Source organism: Parambassis ranga, chromosome 20 (genome assembly GCF_900634625.1).
Source record: "Parambassis ranga chromosome 20, fParRan2.1, whole genome shotgun sequence".
Classification (NCBI taxonomy): domain Eukaryota; kingdom Metazoa; phylum Chordata; class Actinopteri; family Ambassidae; genus Parambassis; species Parambassis ranga.
This window is the reverse complement of record NC_041040.1, coordinates 14,926,386-14,937,175: the sequence shown is the minus strand read 5'-3', so window position 1 is coordinate 14,937,175 and position 10,790 is coordinate 14,926,386. Positions and strand designations below refer to the sequence as shown.

At 40.3% G+C, this 10,790-nt stretch overlaps 1 protein-coding gene across 1 annotated transcript; it reads right to left on the bottom strand.

The window, feature by feature from the left end:
• Positions 1–2,911: 2,911 nt before the first annotated feature.
• Positions 2,912–9,498, bottom strand: lztfl1 (leucine zipper transcription factor-like 1). Its single transcript, XM_028433131.1, has 10 exons — positions 9,245–9,498; positions 8,825–8,949; positions 8,495–8,689; positions 5,713–5,770; positions 5,220–5,291; positions 5,072–5,137; positions 4,911–4,988; positions 4,479–4,655; positions 3,968–4,071; positions 2,912–3,867 (listed from the first exon to the last, which is right to left on the bottom strand). The coding sequence occupies exons 1-10, from the start codon at positions 9,245–9,247 to the stop codon at positions 3,849–3,851; spliced, it is 897 nt and encodes a 298-aa protein (XP_028288932.1). The 5' UTR covers positions 9,248–9,498; the 3' UTR covers positions 2,912–3,848.
• Positions 9,499–10,790: the final 1,292 nt, after the last annotated feature.

Sequence of the window (10,790 nt, the reverse complement as noted above, 5' to 3'; positions counted from 1 at the left end):
TGAGGTTGTTGTGGCCCCTATGAAGTCTCTCTGTTAGACTGACTGTGTAGGTTCTCACAGTTTCACTTCCCTGTCTGATATAACAATTTCGGTCTTAGCAACAGTCAATACAGGAGGATGAGAGTGTGGGCCATCAGCTCTTTAGATTTCTACCAATTGCTAGTTGCGTTTCTCGGTTTTGATCACAGCTTTGTGTCATGTTCATATCAGTGATTTCCTTCTGGGAAGCGGCAGTTGAAGAAAACACCAGAGCGAGAGGTTTCAGGGTTCACAACTACTAACTGCCAGAGTACAGCTCATTGACTGTACTGTGGGAATGTACGACAATAGAAAAAAAGGAAGATTATATTCTGTAGAAAGTCAAAATGAAAGTGTCATTTGTTGACGCAAATAGATGGCAGATCCTGGTTCAAAAAAATACAAACAAACAAAGAGAAGACGGAAGGAAGAGTTCACCCAGGTCTCCATTAAAGCACTGCCTATCATGCTGCCTGCCTGGTGATCGACAAATGTTAAGTATCATATGATCTATTAATTTTGAATTGTTTGCTGATGCTGATGAAAAATTAGATGTTAGAAGATTTTAATAGTCCATCAAATTCACCAGAATAGGCCACACATGAGGTCACAGTGACATTGACCTTTGACCTTTGAACCTGAAAATCATTAAAAAGCCTTTAAGGTGTTCTTTATAAAAAAAAACCCTCATAAGAAGAGACACATGAACGTAACAAACACAGCTGCCATCTGTTAAACAAAAACAACCTGAAAAGTCCCAAACAGTCTAAACACCAAAGGGTCAAAGCAGGGGATCCAAGCCCTCCCCCTGCCAAAGACAGAGCAGAGGTAGTGTCACTGTGTGAACTTGACACAAAGTGGATTTCACCATAGGCCTGCTTATTGTCACATGGTCACATGCTTCAGTCACAGGGGCAAGATGGCAAAATATGCGAATATGGAAGAGAACGGATTCTCATAATGGCTGTGTGTATGACTTCTCACAGTGTTATTTTTATCCGTTACAGCAAAATCACACAGGCAGCTTCTGGTTGTGTTTTTTTGTGCACGGTGAGGGAAGTGCTTCTGTCAAAATCAGACCAGTGTTTTGTAACAGTGAAAAAGTGAAAAAGACCAAAGGCTTTATTTTGACCTTTTTGATGGTTTCAGTCTCACATTACCACTCACTGAAGCCTGTGAGAACCAAAGGCTGACATAGATCAGTCACCAGTATGGGCTGATGAGTGGAGAATGATTGGAAGAGAGTGCAGCACCGGACAACACAACTGTAAAACCTTGCATTCAGTCAATCCAACTTTCTGATACCACACACTGTGCATTACATATCTGTGATTCACAGAAACGTCCATCAAGATACAAGCCTGCACATTAAGCAATCAGTGATCTGTGTCAGTCCCAATCTGTGTCATCTCTCTGTTGTAAGTGGCAGAGACACTGAGCTGCGCCTGGCTGCTGACATATGCTAACCTTTTACTTCCACAGTGACGGTGACAGTGGGTAAAAGGAACTCAAACAGCAGCAAATCCTGAGGTGACCCCTTAACATGTGTTGCTTTGAATGAAATATGACTGATTTCTGGTCATTTTGGTGATTCCTCAACATTCTGTACAGAGTACACCACGTTTGTTTGCACCCACAGGATGACAAATGAGAATTTTCATTGTTTTCCTGTCTAATACACATTGACTTTGACTTCACAGAAACATCACACTGAACTTCACATTTATTGTGAAATTCTGTAGAAAGTGTCACACGCAAACATCTGCTTCAGGGTTTTATAGAACATCCAAACAGAGGCTTTTGTATTGCAAGTGAAACTGAGAAAACCCCTTTGATGCCGACTGCCAGCGAGCAGGAAGCTACTCTGAATCTCGTACACTGCACTGTATTAATGTTGCCCGTATTGTGGGAAATGTAACAGAGCAGAGCAGACAGACTGAGTTTTGTACTTTGACGTGCTAGTTACCACTTCCTGACCGTACTAAGCTGTGATTTATTTCATGCACTGATAGTCAACAGTTTAGCATTTGCATTTGAACTGAAACAGTTTTTCCATATGAGGTTAGTCTAAGTCAAATGCATATTCAAACTTAAAATGTTTGCTAAATATGAATCATCCCTGTCAAAGGCCTAATGTTTGTTTTTTGTTTTCATTTGGTGCTTCTTCCCCACCCTTTTTTATTCTGCACCTATAGGGACACGGTGTGCGCACACCTCCTGCACAAGATGCAAAACTTACACCAGGTTTTGTTTTGCATTGTGGCTTTAAGGGTTTCACTGAAAACAACAGGAGTGTGATGGTTGAGTGGCTGGTGACCACTTTGCCTTGTCTTGACAAACAAGTCAAAAAACAATGATGTCGTTCCAGATGAAAGAAATGATTAAATGAGACAAACTGAAAACAAAAACAATCACAATGTGTAGATATCACCACAGAGCGGTTAGCCACATGCTGACAGACGCACATATTGATGATTTGACTTGATACAACTCGACAAATCATTGAACCTAAATATGCACTGAATGCATGCAGATAGCAGATGTCTTGTTAACACATATTCTAATTTAGGTCACATCATCACATTAATATGTGTTATTAGAATAAATGAGGTGTGTGTTACTGCGGCATGGCTCCCCCTAGCTGAATCAGTCATCTCCAGATGTTCTTGTCAAAAATTCTGACAGACAGTGATGTAGTTATGATGCCATGATGAAGCTAATAATGGTACACAGGTAGCAGGGGTGGGACCTGCTGCTCTCTGCCTTAGTCTGTAAATGGCAGAGCTGTGGATGTGTACATTTTCTGCTTCAAAATAAAAGCATGGCAGTACATTTAATTTGTCTGATTTTCATGCTGTGTTTACCTCTAACTTACAAAAAGATGCCTACACAATTATTTGGTAACAGCTTTTATTACCCCATAATTTGCACAATACAAACAAATGCACATCTAGTGTAGTACTGGGTAGATGTATCATACTCTACAAGAGCATTACTTCATGAACATCATGTATATATTTGTTTTGTTTTGATATTTGTTTTTTTTTCCTGTTATGCTCCATCACCCACAGCAATACGAAAAGTACACAGTTATAGATTCCAGACAAAAATAATCTATGCCCTTTGTGTAGGGAAGTAGCGAAATCATTCTAGATCACTATCCACATCATTCAGTGTGCAAGAGCAGAAAAATACATTTTGGAGTATTTTCAATGATCAGACACACAACATCAGATCATTGGAAATATCACAACTCATTAACGAAATGGCTTAAAGGTTGCTTTGTCAAACTAAATAATAGCTGGATTTTGACTACAAAAAAGAGGGCTGCTAAAATTAAGACTGGTCGTCAAAATATCAAACCTAAGCTCTAACCATCTGATACATAAGACTGCAAAGCTTTCAGGCAGACAGCAAATATACTGTATCTGTCCAATTTTAGCAAACGGACAAGGCCTCTTCAAACAGGGACGTGTTACTGATTGCATAGAGCACCGAGGGATCTGCTAGCTACTGTTAAGAGAGCTCCAAATTAAGACGTAGAAAAACAAAAGGGGGAGCTGACAGAGGCTATCATTTGTCACTACATGGTTTGTGTGTTCAGCTGTGTGTGCAGCTCCTGCTCTTTACTAAAGCCAAGAACTACTAAAGATGCCAGATAAAGCATGAATAAACAATTCCTCATGGAAGTGCTTTTTTTCTGTCTCTCTCTCTTGTCTCACAGCAGTGGAACTGATGGTTTTCTTTTTTGTGTGCAAACCATAGTCATCAATTTTGGTCCTGTCTTTGCCCTGCAGACATCTGTGTAAAGCCGCTGTCCTGGGCAAGACTCATTCGTTGGGCTCATATCTGAAACAGAAAGCAACAGAACAAATATCATTCAGGTGTTTTTACATCACTGCCAAATACTTTCTGGGTGTTTTCTGTAGAGTTATCGATGCCTTCTCACCTCTGCAATCGTTTTCGAATTTCTTTGATCTGCTCATTCTTCTTGGTTAGGATCTCCTTCATGTTGCGGTAGGCAGCAGTTTGCTGGAACTTCTTCTCCAGCTCCTGCACATAACACACATATTCATTCATGAGTGATAAGTGGACACGTTTGGAAAACCTCATGCATGAAAGCCTGAATAATCAAAACAGGATAAGAAGGCATGATGTTTGCATGTGAACAGTCAGATGCATTTGTTGTGCTGATTCTGATGATTGTGAGTAACGAGGGTGAGCTTCCTCCATTTCACTGGCAAAAACAGGAACACGCTGATGTGCATAGAAGTTTGTAGTCCCACTTGCAGTATACAGAATCAGTTTATCACATGTGGCTTAAAAAAATGACACCTTGGACACCAAGTGGTTTGAATAAACACATAGAGGTACAGGTAAGTCCCAAGTGTGTGGTGTGATTTGATTTGATTTGAGTACCGGTAACTATCAGTTGATGGAAAAAGGCAGCGGTGACGTACCTTCTCTGCCAAGGACAGCTGCTCCTGCACTCGCAGAAGCTCATGTTTGGCAGAGACCAGGTTCTCCTGCAAATCCTTCTGCGTTGCAGCATTGGCGTTGAGGGACCTTTCGTAGTCGTCTTTCAGAGCTGCCACGGTGTCCTCGAGGCTGTTGATCTCCTGGCATTGAGCGGAAAGCTGCAAGGGAAAAGAACGACCGAATAAATGGCTAGAACATCGTATCTTCACACGACAGAGTCTATGAGCCCTCTAGTCCAGCGACAGACAAAAGCAAGACGTTGACCAGGTACCAGATACATACCATTGAGGTCCAAGTTAAAAGCACATGGCAGCAGGTGTTTATTCGAAAACGAAAAAATAAGAGTTAAAAGAAAAATAAAGGAACGCAAAGACAAAAAACATATCACGCAAGAAGGTGATGGGGAACAGTACCTGCTGTTCACCTCGCACCTTCTGAAGGTCTTTCAGAGCTCTCTCTGCCTTTGTTTTCTCATCGAGCGCACTCATAGCCTATGAAAAAGAATCAGGCAGGGATTCAGTGACATGAATTTGACTTAAGAGAAGTAATTAAGGGGAAAAAAAATGTTTGATACCTGGGATTCTAAGGTCCGCAGCCTGGCTTTCAGTTTGTCGTTTTCTTCCTGTAGTCTCACAATCTCCTAAGAAACATGAAGGAGATGTGTAAAACTAATAATAATCCGTTTGTGCGTGTGATCCATTTCACTGACTGCACCTTTTTACCTTGTTAAGAAGCTCAGACACTCCACCTTCATTGAGTGGTGCCAGCTTGGGTTTACTTGACTCCTGGTTTATCTGGGAACGATGACATGAAGACATTAAAGCTGCTCTTTTGTCTTACTCTAAAACATGCTGGCTACGTCTTTCTACTACTTTAACATTTTCTTATAGCTGCTAATTCTTCCTTTTCTTAGAAATGTGGCGATAACTAGCGTCCTACCTTTAGAAAAAGCTGTAAGGTCATTAAAGAGCAGGGTATTGCCTTACAAAGTTGATTTGTTTTTCCGTAAAAGTGTCATCAAACCACACGTCAACCTCAGCGATGTGTGACTTCAGAACCACACGGCTACTGAACCGAAAGGCCTGACACGAAAAACTACTTAAAATGCACCGAAATGTTCTCTACTGACTGACATCCATGTGCTCAGGAGGACACAGATTAATGAGGACCGCACTGATGTTAATGTTTGAAGACAGCGCTGCGTGTCATGCTCACCTTATTGGAGGTTTTAAAGTCAGTCTTCTCAAATTCAGCCACTTGCTCTAACAGCTCCCTACACGGGTGAAAGAAGAACAGAAACAAAAACAGGACAAAGGAAGAAAAATATATTTAAATGTTAAGCAAAGTGAAACATCTGTCTGTAAAACATAACCATGTGTATTTTACAGGTACCACTGGTTTGATAAGCATCATCGCATCTGTCACCACAAGCTTGATGTTTACATGTTCTGACGTTACAACGATCTACCATTTGGCACTCGTGAATGTTAGTAAGGAAACTTAACACCCTTGTTTTGGGTGGCAGGTTAGCACTCAAGAGATATATGTTTGTGGTGCCTGTGTCAAAGCAGCTCTCTAAAAAAGCTTAAATGTGGTTTTTAAAAAGCAGCTGAAGACACGTAGTCTCTGCACAGGGCGTATTCCTAGCTTTAGACACCGTATCAGTCACGTACAACTGGGACCTACTTATCCACCCACCACTACAAACAAAAAAATATAACACGGTGAAAGGTTACAGAGGACAAATGTTACATGAAGTTCACTTAAAGGCAGAGAGAGAGTACATTTAAACATTCTGTTCAAACTGGACAACACCACAAGTTCATTTGAGGACAATGAGCTGCATGTGAAAAATGACTTTCCCCCAGCGCAAAAGAAGAACAAGACAGCGTGTGGGTTAGGCTACAGTATGACTTTCTAATTTGCATTTGAAATCGAAAATTGAATTCACAAGAGATTTTATTACTGTTTATCTTATTCTGCTGCACGGCAGCCAGACTGTACGTCGACGAACATTGTTCATTCTGTTCAAATATGATTGACGTTTTAGTTATACGGAGTAAACCTTTATCACAGACAATTAGGGACGCATGATATTGAATATTTCCTTATATTTGATGTGCTGACATTGTTCAACTCTTACTGTCCAACTGCTGATTCTCATGTATACACATTGTTTTAATTGAAGACAACATAGCAGGCTGTAGTGGAATCAGTGTAACTATTTGGGGAATTGAACGTGAGTGTTGAAAAACCTCCACACAGCTCTTACTTTTGCACATTTACCCAGGGGTGTAGTGTGTTTATAAAAGTGTGAGGGGTGAGGTTTCGGGTGCGGGTATCTGAGCAAGACTTTACCAGGACATTAAATGTTCTGCTTGCTATCACTATCAGTGCATACAGCTATAGCTCAGTGTTTCTGAATCACACTGCATTATCTGCCACTGACTCATATTGTTACAATTCACCCACACGTTTTCAGTACACCCCTGATTCGTAAGTTGAAGAAATATATTCACTGTATTAAGAAAGCTTTTTTCTGCATCTTAATACTGCATGGTAAAAAGCGTAGCTGGATCACAGGATCGACTAACTTTGTTAACATAGCTGCTGAGGTGGTGATGAGGGTCCATGATGGATATGAACTATTTATCCGCAGATATTACATTGTGGCAGCAAGTGGCTTCACTAATGCTCTGTGATGCAGTGTTCTTACATTTACTGCCTCACCTTCAGACCTGCTCCTTCCCAGATAGCGTTCTCTACACTGTCTCTAGTCCTCCTAGATGTTGGCGCAGTGATTTATGTTTCGATCTTAACCCGCTAACCGGCGGGTTCACTGTGATTGGCTGTGAGGTCTGTCACCCAATTTAACTTGACCAATGTGTGTTGTCTCCTGAATGTGTGTACAATCAGAGAGAGAGAGAGAGAGAGTCTTCTGTACCGCTCCGTGGGATCGTTCATTCCCTTCACAGACGTCATTCTGTGTACATCCGCCGTTTAATTACGTTACATCTCCAAAAACTGTGGGGGATGAAATGTGATTTCAGAAAAAGTGTGGGTGTTACATCCCCCATGGCTGCGACGCCCATGCATTTACCAAGATAATAACCTCATTTTTGATGCATCCACAGAGGATCCTGTATCCGTCCTGGTCAACCTTTGCTCTAATATCTCCATCTGTTTAGCTGATGGCCAATATTTCATTTTGATATCAGTATCTGCAGATACCATTAATATTGTGCATCTCAACAGATAATGTGCATAAATGACTGCTTGTACTTATAGACAGTGGACATGTTTTGCTCTAAAATTAAAGACTAACAATGTGTGTGTAACAATAAACTAATATAACAAAATTCTTTGGAGTGTCCGCTTAAATTATACAGCGAGGTAAATTTCCATTATACTACTTAAATTCACATTTTATTCTTCTAAATGTATTAACGTTCAGTGCTAAAATGAGCTTGAATGTATTGCAGCAATACTGCTTATCATTATCTCAAATATCTTGCTGGGTTGTGTTGACCTTAAACTGAACTAAAGGCAGATGATTTTTCTAGATTAAATGTCACACACGTGCAAAAAAAAACAGTGCAATGGAAAAAAAAAGGGTTAAATGGCGTTGATGAAGGCATAGCAGTGACCTTTTTACCTGCCATGTAACATCAGATCTAAGGCTAAATAGCACTGCAGAGGAAGTTGCCTATAGAACAACATAGAAGAGTTTTTCTCATGGAATGGGTGTGTTATTGTGTTTAACCCTGTTTATCACACAAATATATATATTTATCTTTTATTTTTTTTACTTTAAGTTTTAAGCTGTTTTATTGCAAAGCCTGTATACCAGTCATAATGATGTCAGATCAACAAGTGATATTGAATTAATCAATTAAACATTACCAAGAGATCAGGCTTAAAGAGTGCTTCATAAGCTCCTCATACAATGTGACCACGTCTGCTGCTGTCATGTTTTTTCATCCTTTTCATGGCTTACCTGTTTTCCAGCTCTGAGATATCACTCTGCAGTCGCAAGTAGAACTTCTCAGCCTGGGAGAAGAGCTGCCTGAGCAGCAGCACATTGGTGTGGGCTGTGTTGATAAGCTCCGTCTCCACCTCCCCACGCACCACTGCCTGCAGCCCATCCAGCATCTCCCTAACCTCATCCACTGTGAAGGTTTCCTCTACCAGCCTTCAGAAAGAAACACATACAAGCATAGCTGTTGTAGATCCACCTGTACCAGGAATCACTCATGCTCCATCCTACTTCTGCACAAGCTGCATTAGAGTGAAATAAAGTGCACATGAACTGCATTTGATCAGTCACCTGCTGTCTTTGAGCTCCTCAAAGCACGAGTCAATAGTCTTGAGCCTCAGGACCCTCTTTGAACGTGCAAATCGCATGTAGTTGATGACTTCATTCTTATGGTGTTCATTAAAAGCAAATTCAGCCTACAAGAAAACAAGAGGAAAGACATCAATGGCAACGCGTAGCAGATGAACATTAGGTTTAATAGAGACCACTATTAGCTGATCAGCTAACTTGAAGAGGATTTCCTCCTGCTAACATGTAACAGGGCCTTTTCACATGAGCTTGCATATTCAGCATGCTATCTATGGGAGTGCTTGCTAACGTTAGCTCGTCTTCACGTTTAATTCGGTCTCTGTCTTAAGAAAACAAAGCTACACGTTTAGCATGCCTAAAGCAAACAGGTGGCATTACCGGAATAATCAAGCAGCTACTTACCATGACGGCTGTGGAGCTAACGTCAACGTAACTAAGTTAGCTAGCTTCCAGACTGAGCTGATCCAGGAGGAAAAGAATGGATGTTTCTGTCTTTAAGTCGGGCCACGCAAGCAAAAGACTACAGGCCGGAGGTAGAATGTGAAGTCGAATGTTCTACAGAACTCTAGCGTGCCTGAATTAAACTCGGGTAAGAGGCTAACTAGGTTATATTATAGCTATAAGATTATGTAGCAGATTGGCTAGCCTGCTATCAGCTAGTGTTTGCCTTGAGAATGCCTTGGTAACCGTAAAGAGCGTCATTACCTTGGTTACTAGAGGTGCGTTCAACGGCGCTACGTAAACGATGAAACTTTGGGGAGAGGAGCGAAATGTATTTAAAATACAAACATAGAACGATTATTTGTCAAACTTAGTTATTTGGTCCAATTTTGTAGTATTTCCATTTGCTATCTAAATACCCTTTTGGTCCAAAAAGGATTTAATTAGTTAATATTACATTTTATTTTGATTTTTTTTCAGCAGGTCTCACCCATGCTTCCAGCTAAAAGCACCAATAGAAAAGTGTCTTTAAATGTAATATCATTTTCCTCCTTGTTGATTGATGAAAAGAATATTTAATAAATAAATCTTCAATCTCAGCTACTTTATGCAGTTTCGCAAGAATGTAGAATACATGCTCAGATTAAGATTAAGATTAAGATTAAGACCTTTATTAATCCCACAATGGGGAAATTGTGTCACTTAATTGACTTTACAGCAGCAGGCCAAACTCACAGATGCAGAGGGCCTGTTATACTTTATGAAATCTTAACGGCAAGTAGTGCCTCTACCAACAGATAGTAAATGTAAGGTTTATTTACACTGTTAAAGCTAGTCCAGGACTCAGTTAGAATTCAATATGGCTACTCCATCAGTTAAACCTATTTGATGTCATGTGAGCCAAATAAAAACTTGTTGGAGATTCTGGGGGACCATCTTCTCATCCTCTGTCACTGAAACGTAAAGCGCTTCAGTCTTCATTACATTTAAGGAGATTCTTAGAAAAGAAAAAAAAGGGAAAGAAGGAAACTTTTCCTCCCTCATGTCTCTCTAGCAGTAATTAAATTAGACTAACGGGCAGCGCATGGTTAGTCACCTAATCAGATGCCTTATAACGTGACCGTTCAGTGCTGTCCCGCTCAAGCTCAGTGTGCAACATCAGTCAGTAACAGAGGACAAGATGTTTCCCCTTTACCTTCAATCGCGGTGAGTCTCCTTCAGTTTGAGAGACAGGGACTAAACACTAACTTCTGCTGACTTACGATGAGTTGTAGTTTTTGTTGGGATCCTGTATGTTTCTGCTGCTACTTTGCACTCACTTTAGTAGTTTATAGAATCAAAATTATTTAATTTTAATGTTATATAAGCAGCTCATCTATGTGGTGCTTTGGCAAACTGTCAAAAATGAATTTAATTATAGAAGAATGTAGGCCACTGCAAGATTAAATGGATGCAAAGAAATAAAAATGAATGCAAAGTGTGTACAAAAATGTAACATATAAAAAAC

Coding starts and splice junctions, on each gene's coding strand:
- lztfl1 (XM_028433131.1), bottom strand. Junction 8,690..8,824: donor GAGGAGCTCAAAGACAGCAG/GTGACTGATCAA, acceptor TTCTTTCTGAAG/GCTGGTAGAGGAAACCTTCA. Junction 5,292..5,712: donor ACTTTAAAACCTCCAATAAG/GTGAGCATGACA, acceptor CATCGTTCCCAG/ATAAACCAGGAGTCAAGTAA.